Raw genomic sequence first — 21,427 nt, 5'->3', positions numbered from 1 at the left:
TAATTTGTTATTGAAATATCATCAGGAACAACTTTGTGACTGGTACCTGTAAACACTGAAGTTTTATTCACTTGCTCATGATTCATAACACTTCTATTTTTATCCAACCACAAATTGTGGTTCTTGGTCCCTGCTATCCTTTTAAGTGTTATATATGATGCAGATTAATCACAGAATCATAAGAACCATTGTTTCGAATCCATGTATTTAAAGTTAAATAAACACTACAAATTTCTTTTCCATGTGCAGTATGTACATAAGGACATGAATACATGATTACTTGATGGAGTTGTTCTGCCCCAGCATTTCTGCGAGGTCTAAAAAAGCTTCCACTCAGGTCTCTACTGGCCCACCTGCGGGTCGGTGGCACTGGTGACATTCTTACAGACACCAGAGGGGCTGAGAATCCACACCTATCTAAAAAAACCACCAACACAGCTGCTTCTTGTTCCCCTCCAGCCCCAACCCTACAAATCCAAAACTTTCAGATCTCATTCCTAGAGCAGAAAAAAGGCTCCAGACACCACGGGCAGAGAAAGCAGCTATCAGGATGCCTTTGGCATTTCCTCTGCAAAATAAATTCAATAGGAAAAAATCTGCTTCACTTAAATGAATGCTGAGACAATCATGACCTTGAATGCATCAGGACTTATCTTACTTCCTCCATTTGGGCCATTTAATCACTACTGAGAATACAGCAAGGAAAACAGACAATTCAGGAGATACATAATTCTTGAACAGACAAAAGGTAGAAAAGAATGTTACCCTCTTTGTAAGTCCTCAGAAGGTGAGGAAAAGGAAAGCAATCAACCAAACTCAGCTGCTGGAGCTAAGGGTTGTGGAGCATGGCTCTTTCTTCTTCCCTATAAGATTAAGAAATCCATTAGGACTTCTAATACTCAAACACACCCCTCCACTTTCAGGGCTGAAGAAATGTCTGATGGATTCTATGCAAATAATGACAAAACCCTGTCTTTTACCAACATCAACATATTCTCTACTGTTCCCTACTGCCCATTTAGAGGGGTCCCTCACAACATGGAAAAATTTCTATGGCTTCAATCTCTTACATGGCATATGCACATAAGAAAAATCCCATCACTTCTTTCAGTGGAGTCAGAAGAAACAAATTAAAACTGGTCAAATTTCTATAAACATCTGTTGGTTTACCTGTTTTTATTACCCTCTCAATTTTGAAGACCAGCTTAGAATATTTAAAAAAAGGTCTAAAAGAAATGGTTCTTTTCACAGTCAGCACTAGTTATCCACTTCTCTCTGTTCACACAGCTTAGAGTTATGTGCTGCAAGGGCCTCAGTACCTCACTCTAAGAGACAAAAATGGGATCAGGTTATGAATAACTTTTTCAGAAGCTTCTTACAAAACTCTGACTCCAAACATATTCGTTCCAGCTGTTCAGAATTTTAGTATACAAAGGTCAGGAGATGTCCTACTTGGATTATTTTTTTATTATGATTCATGGTGGAGGTGATTAACTAGCAGATGAATTTTTCTTGGACACTACTTCTACCTTCCATATGAGCTGATTAGTTCCCATGGAAGAAAAGGCAGGACAAATAACCACACTAATCGCCAGGGTTCAGAAAGTTGACCTTTTACTCAAATCTCAAAACTAACGTGTATCCAGGAAATCCTGCCAGACAGTCACTGTTTGCAAATGGTTGGGAAACATGATCATTTGCCATGAAAAACAGATGAAAAGCAGGAGCTGGTTAAAAGACCAAGTGTTTTCTCAAACAAAACATTTCCAAAATAAAGAAACAATGTCTCAAAACTGACAGTTGACCTGAGCTTAGGAAGGGTGACAGTTCTGCACTGGTGTTCTCTGTACATGAGAATTTAAAAATGAGACCAGAATTTCAAATAAGATTTAGCTGAACATAAGGAATTTCTGTCATTTCTGACACTGCAGTAATATTCCAATAAAACAGAGTCTATTTGAAAATAAATATTTTTAAGATTGAAACATTGACAAGCAAGGCTTCCCTTAAGCTCAGAATAATGTATAAAAATATCAGATGTTTAGCAGTGTAGGTGCATCTTACTGATTTCTAATGGGGTGCAAGGAACACGTGCCTCAGGATTACTGGTATGAGAAGATGGGCACAGGTCACAGGAATACACTGTGCTGTACTCAAAAGGAATAATGCTGTGAAATGGAGGCAGCACAAATCCCACATACTATTAGCAAGTCAAATGCAGTCCCTAAATCTATTTGTTTAGGAATGTAAGAGAATGACTGATCAGGCAATGTTTAGCCTAGACATTTAACTGGGCTAACAAATACAACTTTGACTGGGGAGTAGTGTGGAGTGTGTGTGTGTATATGGAGTGGCTGGAGAAAAATGTTAGCTACCCTCAGAAAAGGTGTGGGTTTTTTAGTACTAAAATGTTGTATCATAGCTACAAAAAATGCTGACACTGACTGAAAAACAGAATTTAAAAGGCAGCATCCTAAGTGCTGTAAAATTTCCTAATACATCTTTTAAAATCTGGTACCTAACATGTAGTTTTTAAAATCTAGTAGGAATGAAATATTTCAGACCAGCTTCTTACCTGAAAAAGTCTCCCTGTATTTCAACTGGACTTCTTATTAAATAAATGCAGAATTATTTAATAGAAACATATAATACCCTGAGCTGGAAAGGACCCATCAGGATTATCCAGTCCAACGCCTGACTCCAAAAGGGAAACTTAAAAGTTAAACTAGCTATCTGAGAGTCACTGAGAGTCATCCAAACGCTTTTTGACCAACAATGGGCTTGGGGCCAATTCCCTGGGGAGCTTGTTCCAGTGTCTGACTGGCCTCAGTAAGAGCTTTAGATTGATGTCCAGTCTGAGCTTCCCCAACGCAGCTCTCAACCAACCCTTGTCCTATCCCCAGGGATGGGGAGAAGCACCCAGCACCTCCCTCTGCTCCCCCCATGAAGAACTCACAATGTCACAGTATTTTCCAGTACCTAAGATATTGTTTACCTGTTATTTTCATGCAAGGCTCTGTCTGTCAGTGCTTACACTGAGTCCTGTCAAAATAAAGGGGTCAAAATAAAGGTTGCACAGCGAACTAAAAACTGCACCAAATTAAGCAGCAGGAGGTATGTCATTTATCAGCCCTGGATTTAAATTTGTAGCCCTTTTCATGGCACAGTTAACCCAGATCTCTGAGGTTTGACCTCATACAGAAAAACTGTGTGAACTGAAGAACTATTATGTATGCCTCATCTATGTTTAAAGAGATCATCCTCTTGCTTTAGATTACTTTAAATAATAAGCATGAAGTGAAAGTACAATTAAATATTTTCAAGATTTATTTAGGCCTAGCAGAGATGATCTGGCAGGTCAAGACTCTTGCATATGCCATCTAGAATTACACTATCAAAGGAATAGTTATTCTAATGTCTCAAAGAAATAATTCAATTGTAAACTGCAAACTCTCAGGAGCTAACATTAAATAATTTTTTAAAAGCTGTGGTTTATGTAAAATGTCACATATAAATTAAATCTTAAAAACTGACATAGCTTTGTCTCAAAGACCCTATGGTGAAACACCTTTGCAACTTTTCTTTTTGATAAAAAAACCTGAATGACTAGAAAACATTTCCCTTCTGCCAGTACCTGAAACCCAAGCCACAACAGGGGCCTGCCCAACAGAGTCAGGAAAAATTCAGGTCTGTATCAGATGGAATTCTTGCAGTGATACGTTCTTTTCATATGCCCCCAAGAGGAATTTTAGTTCAGAATTTTCTTCTTCTCTGCTGTTCCTAGTACAGTCATCAAGAAAAAGACACCACTTCAAATAAGAGGGAAACATTGCTGATGGCTTTGCACTGTGCAGGTGCTTTATAAATAGAGTCAAGATAATCTTTCCACACAGTATTTTACTTATCTGCAGAAGCCAAAACTGAACTTCACATATTTTCAACAGAGCTATTTCATTACAGCTCTGAGGAAGTTCATCTCCTATTTGTCAGTGTACAAAATGTGAGAATAACAGAAGTCTTTTAGCTTGACTTTTCCTTAGGATGCACCCCTCTATCATGGGGGACATGAAGGACAAATCTTCAAATTTTCACAATGCTTGTGCTAAGGGAATAATTTTTCAATAATTTCTCATTTTTGTATTTACAGCAACAGTAAAGACTACAGCTCCCAGAGAGAAAAGAACAGTACCAAAGGCACAGGGATGGAGGACCAGATTATTCACAGCAAGGTCAAGCCTAGAACCAGTGATACAGCACAGCATCAACACCCCACCACTGAGTTGATACTTGGGATTGCATGTACTGAGAACCATAATCCCACTGCAGTGATTACTGTGGTATGGGATTTGTAATGCTCCACTTCCCTTTCAACATGTGGTCATTTTGCTTTTTACAGGTGCAAAATGTCTGTGGATATTTCCAGCACCCAAGAAGGTCATAATAACAAATCTGCATGCAAATCTGAGAATAATCTGCCTCTAGGATCAATCATTTCTACAGTAAAAAAAACCAAAAAAACCAACCAACCAACCAAAAAAAAAAAAAGAGCCATGCTTAGTAACCTGATTATGAATATGCAGGGTTTTTCAGTCTATTACAATTAATTAGAACATTTTATCCATTGATCATGTCATTCCATTTTAAAAAGATCTCAACCTCATACATGCCAGAAAGAACTCCCAACTTCCATCTCCCCATTTGGTCTTTTCTCTTGCTTTGAAAAGTAGTTGTGCTGAAAATCTGTCAGACCCAGTGCAGCAATACTGAACAAGGGGACAGAAAACATCACTCACAAAAGTGCAGAGGCTGCTGCGCGGAAACTGCTTTCATCTAAAGTTTTCATATGAGTAAGTGTTTTTTTGGGTTTTGTTTTTTTTTTAACAAGATCATCTTAAATTGTTCTTCACATGAGGTCCAGATAATAGGAGAAAAAACAGTGAAACTGTAATATCCCCTCAGAATCTAACAAAGAGTTACTTCCAGTTTGCTTTATACCTTTAGAAATTACATTTTAGGTAACAGCATGCATTTCTTTTCCAGTCTGTCTACTTCACAGCTTCCTGTTTTTTCTAGAAAAATGAATCAGACATTTGTTTCTCTAAGATAAAAAAAGACCACTGAAAATATTGTTCTAGTAGAAGCCATCCTGACAGAAAAAGGAAATGTTCATGAGACAATATCCTCAGTAGAAGGCATGCTTTTAGTAAAGCAAACCAGGCAGTACCACAAAATGACTCAAATAAATGCAAACATATGTCTGTATCTGCAGGAAAAGCAGCACAAAATGGAAACTGACAGTGCTTCTGTATCTTAACTGCATCACAGTTTGTTTTATCTGCAAACTTATGCTCTTTCGCCCTTTATTGTCCAACTCTTAGTTACAAGAAAGATCTGTCATGATTGCTAAAAAAATACCGTGGAAAACTTCAAAATTTAGTGAATGTTTTGAGCAGCATTTGACCATAAATATACAGCATAAACACCAGGATCATTCCAATGCCCAAGTTTTAGCAATTATTTGACAAGAGAATCAGCACAGGAGCTGCTTTCTGGAATGTGCAGCACCTGAAACCACTTCTGTTGCACCAGACTGCTCCCTCATTTCCACACTGCAGTACAAAACAGGGACCTGCCATGGCAGCATGACCCTTCATCCAGATGTTTGGCAATGGAAATCGTGCCAAATTTGCCAAATAATTCACAAGATATATATATGACTAAACAGAGTTTATGGAATCAAAGTTAGATCTTCCCTTTGTCTTCAAAGAAAGACTACCACAGAAAGAAAATAAACATAATAATGTGAATTATCCAGTCACTGCAGATGACCGTTTAAAATAAGATTTCTTCATATATTTGGGTGAGCATTAGCATGGTTAACACCAAGAGCTATTTTTTCATTTATGACTTATGGACTTAAATTGCTGAGGTTTTTATAAAGTTACAAATCTCAAACCAGGAGCTCTCCTAGCTTTGAAAAAGCTTTTGTGACATACATGCCTTTACTGACTAGTAATCTTTAACAAAAGCTTAATTTCTTTTACATATCAATAATTTACTACTGCACTTTCAGTAAGTTATAAATAGTCTCACTAGAAATCTCATTTACTCTAGTTATTAAATTTTACATTGTCTGCTCTTTTGCAGTAGCATAATTTCATTGATTTTCCATTCCCACAAAGTCTTCCAGTAACAGACAAAAAACCAAAATGCAAACTATAGAACATGAATAAAGAAGTAGAGCCCCCCAACACTTCTAATAAAAATTAAACTTTATCTAATATTATAACATACTATTGGTAATGTCAGGGCTGAGAGAGACAGTGAAAATAACATTCCCTGACTGGAAAAGTCTTTATCAAAAGAATGGCTGTCAAAGCATTATACCAGGTATATCCTCTGCAGTGTGAAGGGATGGCAAGAGTCACCAGCATCACCCCTCCTGCTGGCAAGGCTGCCATGTCAGAGTTGTAGGCTGCAGAGACACACATTTATTCAAAATGAAAATGGGATCCACAATTTCCTCATAAACTTCACTCACATCAAACTCTCAGTTTTGATGTGCCAGTACAATTCAGCCTGCTTTATACCTTTAGAAATTACATTTTAAGTAACAGTAGGCATTCCTTTACATCATCTTTTCTTCATCATTCATTTTGCTTCATTTGCAAAAAATATTTTCCCCAATCTCTGAAGCAAAAGCACTTATATTTCTGTTTAAACACATACAATAGAATGAGTAAGACATGAAATGGGAAATGCAGTATCAAAACCAAATGTGAAATAAAAAAACCTTCTGTGAAGAATTCCCACTCAAAATTCTGGCTGTCAGCTCCAAAAGGCTAACCTTTTCTACATTCCCCACAGAGCTGCACAATGATGCCCACACAGCACAGGCTGCACTGATTTACTCTGCTTTGTTTGAGTCCAGAGACATCTAACGTAGGTGAGGGCACTGGCAGGAGGCTGCAAAGATGGGCACCCGCAGGATGGAACTGCCTGTGTGCTCCGAGATAAACCATATGGAGCACATGTCAAAATTAGAAAAGCTGCTTTTGTCCAAACAGTCTGACTAAGCAGACAATCCAAAGCCTTTCTCATATGGCAGTCACTTCTATTCCTGAAGCATTTGAAAATACAGGATTTTAAGAAACTTCTGAAACAACTTTGCCATTTCTACCTTAAGATTACAAAAGGCTGCTTAGGCAAACAAACACCCAACAATTCAGTTTTGTTCTTTTTTCCTTTCATTTTTTTTTTAAAAGGTGACTTACAACCCACATTGGTCAGATGATTTTATCAGGTGAGGAGACCTTTGGAAATATGATCTGAAAATCTAACAAACTCCAGCTGGGTAAGGTGCCTTCCTTGTACATATCTCTATGTGCTCTATCTTCAAAAGCCTTTGGGGAGTTGCTGTAGTTTGTACAAACTATAGCTAGCTTTTGCCAGTGGCAGAAGTGTATTCAAAGAGCAATCTGTATTCCTTTCAGGGATTTTGAACTCCTGTTGCTGGCAGCAACCAATCAGGAATCACCAGCAACTGCCTGTGATATTTTGGTGATAAAGTCTGAGCTGATCCATGGGAACACAAAAGGGTGTAAGCTTGCATGGTAAGAAACGACATCCATGAAGCAATATTTAAGTTTTATTACTGTACACTGCCTGTTTCAATACACAGAAGTTTTTTCATGGACAAGAACAGATGCTGAAATGAAGCCCAGAAAAGAAGGCACAGAGAAATTACATGATTTCCGAAGGGACACGGTCGGCAGCACAACAGGAACCTCACTGCCGTTTCCTTCAGCCCAGGTCAGCTCCCAACGATTCCCACTTCCTGCTGCTCAGAGGCTGCTGAGCTCAGGGGCCTCACAGTGACAGTGAAAACTAAGAAAATACATCAATCAAGAAGTTTTGAAAACTTCTGTAAAAGCCCACACAAAATTTAAGGCTCGCAGTTCAAACACTGTGAAAATAACATTCCATGTTATTTTCAATATTACCTTCAATAATTGCTTGATGGAGGACTATTACTGCATTTTGTAATGCTTAAACCTTTTCTCACCAATCCATCATTGGAAAACAGGAATATAGAACATTTAATAAAAAACCCAGTAGACAGACAAGGAAAATCGATCACAGGTAGGAAAAAACGATTACTTGTGGTACAAGAAAAAACTCAAAAGTACCATGGAAGCATCTTGCTAGTCTCAAACCTGGAAGACTGTCAGAATAATGCGTCCAAAAATTATCAGGGACAGATCAATACCTGATAAACAAAAAGGAACATTTTGATCATGCAAACAGAGAGGGGTCAGCAGACATGATCAGAGAAACAAGTCACGGCAGGAAAAGCTGTGTCTGAACCTGCAGCTCTGCTGTGCTTGTGCTGTGACTGCTGATGCACACGCTGTGAACCACGAGGACATGCGAGCAGCCGCCTCCTCTTTCACATCTGCCTTTATACTCCATTATTTTCTGGTGACACTCTAGGCAATTCTTTCAGTTTTAACACAATATATTCTGCTCAATTCTCTTAGCAAGGCTGTGCCTGTCTCTGCAGTGCAGCTTCCATCACATTTGCCTTTAAAATAGTCATAGGTAGGGAAAACTGCAGTGTTCCCAAGTTTTCCATTCTTAAAGAATTCTCTAGGTCTGGACTTTGAGTTAAAGAAAATAAAAAGATCCACAAACAAACAAGCAAAGAAACAAATAACCCCCAAATATCTCCACCCTACATCATGCTGACCTTTCTCTCCCTAAATGAAGAGGGAAAATGCCACAAGTCTTTATGTTGAAACTCAGCCCACATGACATTTCCTTTGGATTTAATTGCTTTGATACAATTTGTATCTGCCAATCAAGCAAGGCCCCTGAGCACCAAACACTCTGTTACAAAGAAGCTCTTGTCCTGTAATAGGCCCCGACATCAAAAAGACAGAATGTTCAACTTCAGCCAAAGCATCCAAAAGGAAACAAGCCAAAGCCCAACCACTGACTCTTCCAACACTATTTGAAGGAGTGAACAGCAAAAATCTTGAAAGTAAGACTTTACAGATTCTATATTGTCAAGCCTGTTTAAAATTGAACACATCCATAACCTTCAGAAGCAGACATTTCTCCACACTGTCATTTATTACTTATGGAGTAAAGATGGTCAGGCAGACCAGCTTTTAGATATTGACTATAGCAGCTCACAAACATGATAAAAATAAACCTACTATTCATTTTCTTTCTTTGCGCAACCCAAACCATTTGTAAAGACAAAACCCTTTCAGATGGGTTCAGAGAAAAGGTCCAGTTTTCATGGTAGCATTCTTAATTAACACCTGTATCAATTCTATAGATATCTTTCTAAGAATATGCTAATTGTTACTATTTCCTGATCATTAATGCAAAAAAGCAATTGTGTTTTCAGCTCATCTAATGAGATGAATGTATGAGAGTTGTTTTCCATTAATGCACAAGTACTCAAGGACTTTGGGTTAACACTATGACTAAAGGACTAACTTAAGACAAATTTCATTAAACCAATAATTCCATGTGCACATTATTAATTTATTATCTTAAAATTGTACATAAGTCCAATATATCAACACAGTAGTTTGTACAGGACAGCTACCACTGATTGCTTAAATAATTTAGGAATGCATACAGCAAAATTCAAATTCTGCTTCTAGACAGCTCTTTACAAGAATTTTTTTAAATATTTCCTCAAAGGAAATTCTTCTTGTAAATACTTCTAGGGTCAGTGCAGTCTTGCTTAAAGCTTTCTTCTTCACTGATGTTTCACTGATACTTTAGGATACAAAATGTAGCTTGTATCCTAACTCAGAAAACTCAACGGGAGAGGGAACTGGATCCCATCTGCAAATCAGATGCGTCCCTGAAGCAATTTTATTCCATATCTGCTTCAGTCCTCAGATTTTATTAAGCTCCACATTAACCACCAAATCCTTTAAAGCAGCACCGATGACATGATTTTTAGATTCTGAAAAAACCAGTCTGTTCATCATGGAAAGACACCATCTTGAACCAGAAAATGAATAGATACCAGCCTTCATCAGAAACTCTGTAGCTGGTCCTACTGCCAAATTCAGAGAAGAGCAGCTCATGGATCCTTGGTAGTTTTTAAATGGAACTCCAACATCATCCTCATTAAATCAGCACTTGAGGAGCAATCAAACAGACCCCTAATGCTGTCAATTACAGGTTGAAAATTCAGTTTTGATGTGTGCATTCCAATCTCAGAACTTCTTAAGTATCTCTAAAATGAGTTATAAATGTGAGCTATGGTTGAATTTCTGACAACTAAACTTCAGCGGTGCATTACAGCTTCTTGCCTGTTAAGAACTCTTTAATGCACTCAATTTTGGATAAAAGCCATTGGCAATGATACATCCTGGTAGTGTCTAGTACGTTACAATTTATTTTTAATAAAGGGATACTGGCAAGGGGAAGAGTTCAGGCTCTAAGTCCCACAGGAATAACCACTGGAAACAGGGAACAAAAAAATTCACTTAAGGTGTGGACTAAATGCTCCAAAAGCCCCATGAATCTGTGAAATGTCTCTCTGTACTGCCCAACGCCAAAGCCAGCAGGGATGCATGGCCTCCTGCCTTGCACCGCTCCTCTCCAAGGACCAAGGAAAGCCAAGGCCATGGGAGCCCCCGGCAGGACAGCCGTCACACCTGAGGCCAGACCTGTGCGTGCAGTGCAGAGGCACCAGCGCGTTCCACATTCCTACCAGAACCTGAGTGACCTCCTCAAGCACTGCCCATCTCCTCCCCCACTTCCAGCTGTGTAACTACATGCACCAAGATGGAAAAGTTTCTCTATGACGAATGCTGTGCAGGACCAAGCACAGTGTAAATTACCAATGTAAAATAACAACAGTCTCTACAGAATTAACACAAATGCTTTTCAAGGAAAGACCATATTAGAAAATCACTTCAGCAGTTCAGCTATCTTAGTACTATTTGTTTTGTCATTCTCAGGAAAAAAGATTTTCATTGTACTTGTGTTACTTTTTATAGTATTTATATTATTTATATTACTCTTCTGCTGTCCTGCTGAACACGCTTAGTTATATAAAACTGATCATGTGTTAAATCAAGTTCTATTCCAACAGAAACCAGTAAGAAAAAATCTGAACATTTTGAGTAAATGAAGTATTGCAAGTAATTAGCTTCCTTATCCCCAAGCAGAACTTACTGGCAAATATGTCCTGATATGGCAAATGTTTACTGTAACATTTTAAAAATAACAGTGATAAAGATAACAGTGGCAAAAGTTTCACAAATCTGTTTATGAGAGTCTGACCGAGAAGATCTCTACACACATTGAGAAAATATGAAACCCTCAGTCTTCATTTGAAAGATGAGGCTGCACCAGCTAAACCAAGTTGGTATAAAGTAATACTTGAAACATTCTTTTTACAGAATATGTATACATAGCCCAGCATGTAGTTCAATATGCAACTGACATTCCCTGCTCACGGCATAAGAGCAGGCAGTAGGCCTGTCTCTACAGAAATGCTTTTTATCACAAATAGATCACACTTACATTTTTTTCCACACATGCTCACACAGAAAAATGCTTTAGATAACATTGCTGCAAGTGTGTGTTCATTAGCCTGTTTTCCAGCCCCCACTTATGTGGTTTGGTATTTAATTACAGGGTGGAGTGGTCCCCAGGCTACTTATGTTTCTTCCAGTCACAGCCAGAAAATTTCTGCAGGAACTGACATGCAGGACTGCAACTGCTTCAAGTTGTAGCTGGCTCCCCATCAACAAGGTTAGCTCACTGTTCATTGAAACTCACACTAGTACTTCTGTTAAATAATTATTTAAAATATGTTTTAATACAACAAATTGCATTCTAAACTTCAACAGATAATTAAGGCTTTAATAGGACCTATTATGTCTATTTACTTTCAATTGGTTTCTCAATATTTTTTTTGCTAATGCCAAGAAACAAATCTTTATCATTATGCTGGAAAGCATTTTTTTTTCCCTTGAGTATAGAGAAATGTAACTTTGTATGCCTAGTTTAATCAAATATGACTTTTAGCACATCACCTATTATTTTATTGCACACAGCTTTAAATGCTGCTTTCCATAATCAATCTTAAATTGTATTTTCACCTGAAGAATATTACATCATTTGTAAAATAATATCATTCGCATGAGAGCATTTTATAGCTAAATATTACTCCCCAAAGCATTGGGGTATAACAAAATACATTGAAGGTATAAAGAAATGCATTATTCCAATTAATTTTTATATAAACGAGAGAAGTTCTATTGGACAGATAAAACTGGGGAAATAAAACAAATATTAACTTAGGTAACAAATTACATGCACAATGCATATTATATTTTATATTTAAAAGAATGTTGTTAATCAGAGTATTACTGTTGACAGGATTTGGAAAAAAAAAATTAAAACCGCTTGGAGCCTTTTACCTATGCTTTCCATTAACTAAAGGCCTTTTATTTTTGGCCTAAGCAACAAGAATCCATTGACTTGGAAAACTTTGTCTCTAGGTCAGAAATGCATTACAGGAAGGTGAAACCACATGAGCTCATTTTGATATTAGTCAAAAGACACAGAGCATACAAAGATTATATTATGCAATTTTTAGCCAGAGGTATCTGAAAACACTCCCTAGCCAAACCCTAGCAAGAATTTATATTGAATAATTACTTATGAATGGTCTGTTACACTGTTCCCTGTCAGTCAGCTACTTCTCTGTAGCTTGTTCTATTGAGAAAAATCCATGCAAAGTGCAGAGACGTGAGATCTTCTCATTTAAGTGATAAACCAGATTAATAACAAACTTCTAAGTTTGGACCCTGGGACATATGCACACAGTATCATAAACAACATACAGTGACATACAGAAAAGTATTTACATGCTTTGCTGTTAGCTCAGAGTGTGACAAAAGGCAAAAAATCTAAACTCTGCAGAGTTATTCAGAGACTGGGCTCTTGAGTAATCCGTTAGAGATTCCAAACCCACAAGGCAAAGAAATAATTGTACAATCGAGTAAATTTTTTTTCACTTTTCTAAACAGTTTTGTCTCTTTTTCCCCTCACACACTGTTTCTATGACATTTATGATGGCTGAATACCCACACATGGGTGAACATATGTGAACTCAAGATTTTACTCTTCTGAACAAGAAGGCTGTAGTAAGCAAGTGAATCACATCCTGGAGTCCTGGCAGTTTAACTCCCTCAATATCCAGAGGTAGATGCTTCATCAGTAAATGTTTTATTTCATTAGCAAACATTTTATCTTATTTACCAAGTTAATGCAGTACGACTTAGTTTGCAATGAGTCTGTAGCTGACTTACAGAATCTACCAAAATAAGGCACTGCTGCCTTACCACTTACTACAGCTATTGCTTATTTTCAGGCCTATTAAACGGCTTTGAATCAAGTGTCAATTGTCATAAATAAAACGCTCTGGCGAAAATGACTGGCCAGAAGAGATATCGGCAGTTGTGTTACCACACTTCCCAAAGCCTGTCGCTAGAACAAGGCGGCCTCCTGCGCGTCCCGGCGGACGGGGATGCTTCAGACACACCGCGGCCGGAGCCGGGCCGGGCAACTCCCACCCATCCACAGCCCCTTCTACCTTCGGCAGGTCACGGGCATGCAGAGCTCTGCTCCCACGTCCCAGAAACTCCCTGAAATAACTGGCTTTCAACTTTTTCTCAAAAAAATTAAGTTTCAGAATCTTGGACGTGTAGCCAAGCAGGAAAGAAATTCGTTATCAACAAATACGGCAGGACTTCTCACTCGCCTCTCTCCCCCCACCGGGAAGGGATTTCCCCCCCGGAATGCCGCACACACCCCGGACCCGGAGGCCACCCCGCCGCCTTACGGCGCAGCCCGCTCCCGGCGAGCGCCCCGCGATCCCCCCGGCCGCTTCCCCCGCCGCACTCACTTGAGGAAGTAGCGCTGCCCGGTCTGCGTGAGCGCCATCTCCCAGCCCGGCGGCAGCGGCCGCTCGTCCGTGACATCGCAGGAGCGCTGCCGGAGGTGCCCGTGCTGCGGCGCCGCGCCCGCGCCGGGCAGCGAGGCGGGCGAGGAGTGCGAGCGGACGTGCACGGGCGCCAGGCGCGGCGGGGGCCCGCCCGAGTCCGTGCTCGACTGCCGCGAGTGCGAGCCCGAGTCGGGCTCCCTGAAGAAGGACTCGGGCAGGATCTTCTTGCGCCAGGAGCTGGGCCTGGGGTTCATCACCGCGTTGAAAAGCGCCTCCAGCTCCGTGTCCAGGTCCTGCGTGACGTGGATTACCTGCTGCCCCGGCGGCGGGGCCGCGGCCGCGGGGTTCATTGTCCGCGCCTCTGGCCCGGCGGCGGGCGCAGCCGTCCCGGGACGGGCGGTGGCCGGGGCCGGCCCCGCTGCCGGGCCGCCGCCGAGGACGTGCCCTCCGGAGCGGGCGGGCTCGCCGGGAGCAGAGCGGGCGGACGGAGCCTCTGCGCCCCCGCCAGCCGCGCCGCTGTCCCGGGCGGGCGGGGCGGCCCCGGGCAGCGCGGCGCCCTCCCCCCGGCGGGCAGCGGCGGGACGGGGCAGCGGCGGGACGGGGCAGCGCCGGGACGGGGCAGTGCCGGCGGCTCCAGCCCGGCCCCCGCGCCGCCCCACCCGCAGTTATGCAACTGCCGCGGAAACTTTGGGCACGGGACGGCCCTGGAGGCCATCGGAGCCCGCCCCGCCCGCGCCCCCTCTCGCGTCGCGCTCGCTGTGCCGCTCGCAGCCGGGGCATCGGCCGGGCTCTTCGCCGCTGCGACCCCGCTGGAGCGGCCGCTCCCGTCCAGCCCCAGCTCGTGGCGCCCGGGGAACCTTCGGAGCGCTCTGTCTCTGCCAAGCTAAGGAGCTTTGCTCCAAAACCGTTGTTCAGAAAGTTAATGGGCGATACTAATTTCTGAAAGCAAAATGATGCTTACATTAGTTCACGTACAACTTTAATTGCATGATTTAGTGATGCTATAGCTATGGGGAGAAATTAAGCATTCGTAGTGACATGGACAGCAACCATTTTGCTGTGATTTGGATAAGGTTTGGCCTTTTGCTGGCAAGTAGGATTCCTGTGCAGAGCTGTATGTTACGTCCTTCCAGCTCACTGTCCATAGGGGTAGTTTCAAATGCAGGCATGATGCTTTGTGGATCTCTGCCCATTCAGTCACTTGTCTTTGATTTAGCCTATACTAGAAATGAGAGCTGTCATCAAAGTGCATACCTGAGGTTTTCTATAATTATTAAATACAATTGTTGTTTTAATCTTGTCTCATTTTATGGATCATTTGGAATAACTTTTGAATAGCGATGTGACCAAAAATTGTTTAAATTCAGAAGCTGTGTATATAAAGAATAATATTGTTCACGTTCCAACTTAAGTGTTGGTTTTTACAGAGGGAAGCATCCAGTGTTTTTATGACTACACACAGAGATATCACACACTGACTAAATGAACACAACTGTATTTTAGCAATGCATTTGTTATTTTATTTCTGTGTTTTGGACAGAAACCAGGCTATGCTGATTGATAAGAATACACCCTCCTCAGTAATCAGAATCTACACTAGAAAAGTCTTAAGTAATGTTTTTCTGAACTTTATTCCTTATTTCTTTAAAATAAGCATGAACTTCTCTAAAGTTGCATTTGGCTTCTCTAGTGGAAAATGTGGTATAGGCTAAAGGATTTTCCTCCAATAATTTGAAAGTGATTAAAACTGTAAGAATAAATTTTCATAGTATTGTTGTCATTAGTCTTTGTTTAGAAATACTAACTACCTTCTTTGGACAAAAAAATATGACCACCAGCTTTCAGGGCAAGTGACTCAATATGCTCAAGTCTGTGGAAGACAAGGACACGTCCATCACAATGGGGTTGGATTAAGTGATAATGGAAGCAAATCACAAGTGTGACATAGAAAGCTCCTTATCATTATTTCTTTGTTCTCATTGCAAGATTTTACATTGTAAAAAAATAAGTCAATAACATTATTTTATCTCAATTTCACATTGTGTTCAAATGTTTTTGAATAGTACAGAGATTTTGTGTTCATCTGAAGGATTTATAAAGCCCAGTACTATGACTATACCCTATTGATTGTGGATTTTCTAGCAGCAAGTTCAATCTCTTCTTCAATGAAAACCCAAGCAAACAGCTTAGAAGTAAGTGCACTTTTAAAAGTACCCCTACATGATGAGCATCTAATGAGTTAAAGAAATGGCACATGTAGTTTTAAAGCTAGATCTATCACTGCTCTGCATCAAAGCTCTTCATAGATTAACATTTTTCTGAGAAAACCTACCTAGGTGAAGCAACACCTGTGATGTCTGTTATAAAGTGCAACATTCAGGGGTCCCTGGGCAAGCCTTGTTCTTTCTCAGTAAACAAGTGACCAGCACACAGCACAGCCTGGCATGGTTCTGCCTCTGCTTTGGGTTTGCTCTGTGCAAGGAGACTCCAAGCAGGCAGTAACTACAGCTGGTACTCCACATCCATCTGTGAGCAGCCCTACAGGAACAGAAAACTTGTGTTCCTCTGAACTAAATGGCAATGGAGAACAAAGAACACAATGGAACAGTACTAAATTCAGAAAACCCTGTTACAAAAAATAACCCGTAATATAATACTTTTAACCCATAAAATGGGTTAAAAGTAGCACTGTAAGTTTTTTTAGTAGCTTCTGAAAAATGCTTTGTAGTCTTGTCATGTTCAAGGGTTTCTATAAAGCAAGTGCAAATTAATTAGAGAAGATGCATTAAATGTGGCTTTATATGGCTTTAATTTGGGAGTTTAGAAGAAAATCCGAGTCAGTATCCCATGGTGAATTCCTATTTTACCAGTATCTCTGGGTTACTGACACATGTGCCTTTTCACTCCCGGCCTCCCCTGCTGTACAGAGGCACAGCACCCGTGCTGCTTGCCCTGCAGTCACATTCACCAGCGGGATGGAAATGCTGGCCCTCAGCAGCCGCCCAGGATGCTGTGAAGACAGAGAAGCAAGAACTTGCAGGGCAGTTCCAACCTCACCTAAAGGCAAATCTGCTTTTCCAATAATTAAACCCAAATCCTGCTGCCGAGCAGCTGCTTTTCCAGGCTCAGTACTTCCCCCAGAACAAAATGAAAGGTACAATTTAAAAGTAAGATGCTTGGCATAAAGGATCTTTCTCCTCCTCTCTCTCCTTGAGTCTCTTTGTGGATCATTGCCAGAGTTTGAGCTTCTCTCAATTTCACCCAGCTTCAAAGTTTACCTTTGACCATCCTTAGCTGAGGTAATTTTTTGTAAAAGGAAACAAAATCATTCAGTGTTGCAGCTTTTCCTTCTTCAATATTGCAACACACTGCATAGAAAAACATGCAGGCTCTCCAGTGACATTCTGCATTCTCAACATCTGCTTTCAACTGACCATTTTACTCAGAATCCCCAAGGAAAACCCTCCCCCTTCTCAGTTAGCACATGCTTCAGGATATGACCCATGTGTAAACTGCCAGCACTTACTGTGATGCCAATCAGCTCTAGAGCAGCTGGATTTTTTAAAATGTTTACCCGAGAAAAAGGCAAATAAGTTTAGATTCATCGGGCAATAGTGAGATGACACAAAAAGTTTCAAAGATCTCTATCTAAAACTTCTGCTTTGCTGTCCTGAGTTCCAGACTTTGGCTGTAGTGAGGAGAGATGGAATGAGGGAAACCACTCTCCTCAAAATGTATTGGCTAATCTTGTGTTTCGCCTGAAAACAGAGATCAATTACATAAAAAATACCAGTCAAAAATCCCAAGTCATAATATTTGATCACATTTAATTACCATGTACTATATATGAAGATGGTTGTGTGAAAAAGGTCACCACACACAGATGTGCGAAGCTGGCAGCCAAGGATATTTGGCCAGTATATACTGGCTCAAGGTCCTTGCACAGGAAAACAGTTCATCTGATCCAGATGTTTATTTTTCCTCAAAATGTATTTGTGAGCAGTGTTTTGAGTTGTTTTACAAACTGCTTAGCAAGACAGCAGAGGAGAACCAAGGTTATTTCATGTTGCGCACTATTCTTCTGCAGTGGTTCATCTTCATCTCCCCCAACGCCTGCTCCAGCTGCTGGATAAGGTGAAGAAGGGTAGCAGGGTCAGTTTGCAACACCTGGGCAGTTCGATCTTCATTTTCATTAAGATGTAGCTTCATAGTCACAGCAGGCTTGATCTGTTGTCTCAAACTTCTGCTTGCAAGCTGCAGGAGGGGTCCAGTGGAACAGGAACACGAAAATGACCATTGGTTATCAAAGTTTGTTCTTAACAGTTCTCAAGAGCTTTGTAGAACCTGTTCAGACTAATGTTCAGAAACCCTTTGCATCCACATTAAAGATACACCCAAGCTACTATTGTGTTTTATAATTAATACTAACCTGCTTTAATCAATGCTTTCATAATATTTCTGAAAATAAGGTAATAATCAAGACCAAATATGTTTAGTATATGTTAATATTTTAAAAACATCAATAGAACCATGAATTCAACTTTCATCAGGCAACAAGTACTTTGCATCATTGCATATCCTGTTCATTTCCCAGCTGGCTGTTTGTGGGTCACTAACAAAGTCATGTCACTTTTAAATACATGAAGTACTGCTGCCTCAATTGTTTTTATATTGTTTAGCAGGTTTTAATTATGCAAAAAAATTGTGAAGGAAAGGATGGAATACTAAAAACATCAGGGAAGTCACCTGTACATCCAGTCTCCACTCCAGACTGTGGTAGCTGGGAAGCCTTGGTGCCAGCTCTCCGAGAATGCTCCTGATCTCTTTCCTGTTGTCAAGGTACAGCTGGAGCAAGGATTTGTTCAATTCATCTGAGAATCCCAAAACATTAATGGAATCTTGGAAGTCAGCCTCAGAAATCTAGAAATAGCAATTTAGGCCAGGTAATCATCATTATTTCCTGACAACCAAATAAAACTGTAACTAAACATCACTTATGCTATGGTGCAGTTATTTATTTATTTTCCTGCAGGAATGTCCAAGTACAATTCTACACCTCTGACAAAACAAATATCCAGGTTTTAAAGGATCTGCAGATCTTGATGCATTACTGCAGATTTGTATGAGATTCAGAAGCAATTTTTTTAAAGAACATTCATCCCCATCACATGTAAGCCTTCACATCAAAGACCAAAACAGCGTGAGGGAGCACCTCAGTTGTGTCACAAGGCACGACATTTGTCAGGGTGCTCCTGTGCCACTGAAAACCAGACTGCAAATACCCAGCAGTGATCTGCACGTGAGCAGCACACAGCACAATGCTCAGGCTCCTGTCCCAAGGGCAGGAGAAGCTTCACAGGCCTTTGTGCTTACTGCAGCAGCCTGGCCCAGCACTGGGGAAGCTGTTAGCGACTCCGCAGAAAACACCATTGTAGCTCTCCGATGCACCACCCCGCAATAACAGTCTGCAACCAACCACATCCTACCACAGTACACTGTACCCTGTCACTCAAGAGCCCTGTTTCAAGGAAAGGCTCTGCACCATTTCCATCCCCTCCTCACCTACTCTTGGGAGCAACACTTGCCTGAGTTTCATCGGGCATTCCTTGTCTCTGCACTCCTTCTCCATGTAGTCATTGCTCAAATATTCTACTATATCAATAGTTACTAGTCTTTCTGATGGAAACAGTAGTTGGAAATTGTCCAACTACTAATCATTTAGTATCTACTTATACCCACTCAAACTTTAGATGCCAAGAGCTGAAAAAGCTCTCAAACCCACCACACTGGACAAAGACAAGGAATGCTGAACAGGGGGCTAGTCTAGCCCACATCCTGTGCAGTAGCTGAACAACAAACTCTTCATTTCAGTTTTATTATTTAGAGTTTATCCTGAAGTAAACTTCTCTATATGCAATAAATTACACTATTAAAACGTTGTTAAGTTTTAGCGTCAGACACTGTATACAAATTCCAGAGTCATACATGTAGACACAATGTTTCAATAAGACAACAGCATGAGACACCTTTTTCTGAAATTAAAATAATACACGTCATTAAATTTTGAGCTATCTTTTCCCCATTCACCAGCATTTTTAGAGGCCTACGTGTCCAGAAGACATTTCTAGAGTATCCCCAAATTCCTCATGAAAAAGTATACTTGCCATAAGCTTGGAACTCTCAGTAAGAAGATACACTAGTCCTTCTACCCCGTGCTGAATGATGTCAACGCTAATGCTCAGCTTTCCTTTAAAGAAAGCACAAAGTGTTTTTTACTTGCTAACTGTCGCAGCAGCGAGACTCAAAGCTGCAAAGTTATCAAATGCTTAATGTGCAAAACATGCTTAGAAAAAGAAGAGGGTGTCACGCCCTTCAAATAATAATGTACAGCATATTAGCGCATAAAACTAAGAAAAACACAAACCAATTTCTTATGGCATGGTACAGAGAACGGCTTGTGTCGGAAAAGGGATGTCCGCAGCCCTCCCCACCCCAGGCACGAAGCACCGACCGCCGCGGTGCTGGAGCTCCATGCCGCCAGCCCTTTCCCTGGGCCCCTCTCCGCCGTGCCCCGGGGCCTTGGCAGTGCTTCGTGGCCGGCGCAGAGCCCACCGTGTTCCCGCCCTCCTGCCGCGGCATCACCACGGCCCAGCCGGTCCCCCCGCTCCCCGGCCCGCTCCCCCGGCTCCTCAGGGCCCGGCCGGTCCCCCCGGCTCCCCATGGCCCGGCCGGTCACCCCGCTCCCCATGGCCCGGCCTGCTTCCCCCGCTCCCCATGGCCCGGCCTGCTTCCCCCTCTCGCCCCGGCCGCGCTCCCCGTCCCAGTCCCCCCGCTGCCCGGCCGGTCCCTCCGCCCCCCGGCCCGCTCCGCCCCGCCCGGGCCTGCTTTCCCCGCTCCCCCGCTGTCCCCGGCCCGCTCCCCGGCCGGTCACCCTGCTCCCCGTCCCGGTGCCCCCGCTCCCCGCGGCCCGGCTCTCACTGGCGGCGGACTCGCAGGCCCGCGGTGCCGCTCCCCGCCGCAGCTGCTCCAGCGCCAGGCGCCCCAGCTCGCCGACGGCTGTAAGGACAGAGAGAGAACAGACCCCGCTGCAGCCCCGGCCCGGCTCGGTTCCCCCCGCCCGCGGACCCGCCGCGGCCCAGACCTGCGCCGCCGGCCCGCGGCAAACAGCCCAGGTGAGCTCGGTGCTCCACCGACAGCACCAGCAGCATCGCCGCGGCTCCGCCACCAACAACCGGGAAGGGGCGGCGCCCCGCAGGCGCCTGCGCGGCGCCGGGGCCGCGGGGACAGCCGGGGACACCCTGGGACCCGCTGGGACAGCCTGGGACCCGCTGGGACAGCCTGGGACCCGCGGGGACAGCCTAGGACACCCTGGGACAACCGGGACACGCTGGGACACCCTGGGACAGCCGTGCCCCAGCCATGCCCCATATG

At 42.3% G+C, this 21,427-nt stretch overlaps 2 protein-coding genes across 3 annotated transcripts in view; both read right to left on the bottom strand.

The window, feature by feature from the left end:
• The window catches only part of WWTR1 (WW domain containing transcription regulator 1), a 42,675-nt gene extending 28,045 nt beyond the window's left edge, over positions 1 to 14,630 (bottom strand). Inside the window, exon 1 of one of the 2 annotated variants that reach the window (XM_071438296.1) lies at positions 13,958 to 14,630. In XM_071438296.1, coding sequence (XP_071294397.1) covers positions 13,958 to 14,346 — 389 coding nt within the window. In that variant the 5' untranslated portion in view covers positions 14,347 to 14,630. The remainder of the gene's footprint in view (positions 1 to 13,957) is intronic. The other variant, XM_071438297.1, reaches the window with a different exon arrangement.
• A 3,176-nt stretch (positions 14,631 to 17,806) lies between these two features.
• On the bottom strand, positions 17,807 to 21,425 carry COMMD2 (COMM domain containing 2). Its single transcript, XM_071438301.1, has 5 exons — positions 21,138 to 21,425; positions 20,975 to 21,052; positions 20,161 to 20,243; positions 18,743 to 18,916; positions 17,807 to 18,250 (listed from the first exon to the last, which is right to left on the bottom strand). Exons 1-5 carry the CDS (start codon positions 21,202 to 21,204, stop codon positions 18,053 to 18,055), a joined length of 600 nt encoding a protein of 199 aa, XP_071294402.1. The 5' UTR covers positions 21,205 to 21,425; the 3' UTR covers positions 17,807 to 18,052.
• Positions 21,426 to 21,427: the final 2 nt, after the last annotated feature.

Source organism: Agelaius tricolor, unplaced genomic scaffold, assembly GCF_023055355.1.
Source record: "Agelaius tricolor isolate 1412-34295 unplaced genomic scaffold, bAgeTri1.0.p SCAF_12, whole genome shotgun sequence".
Taxonomy (NCBI): domain Eukaryota; kingdom Metazoa; phylum Chordata; class Aves; order Passeriformes; family Icteridae; genus Agelaius; species Agelaius tricolor.
The sequence above is the reverse complement of the archived record's forward strand: the minus strand, read 5'-3'. Positions and strand labels throughout refer to the sequence as shown.

What these genes read in the sequence shown, in the direction of transcription:
- COMMD2 (XM_071438301.1), bottom strand. Translation starts at nt 21,204, where the DNA reads ATGCTGCTGGTGCTGTCGGTGGAGCACCGAGCTCACCTGGGCTGTTTG. An exon ending in GCCGCGGGCCGGCGGCGCAG is followed by an intron (nt 21,053 to 21,137) that starts GTCTGGGCCGCG and finishes CTGTCCTTACAG; the next exon opens with CCGTCGGCGAGCTGGGGCGC. An exon ending in CTGAGAGTTCCAAGCTTATG is followed by an intron (nt 18,917 to 20,160) that starts GCAAGTATACTT and finishes TGCTATTTCTAG; the next exon opens with ATTTCTGAGGCTGACTTCCA.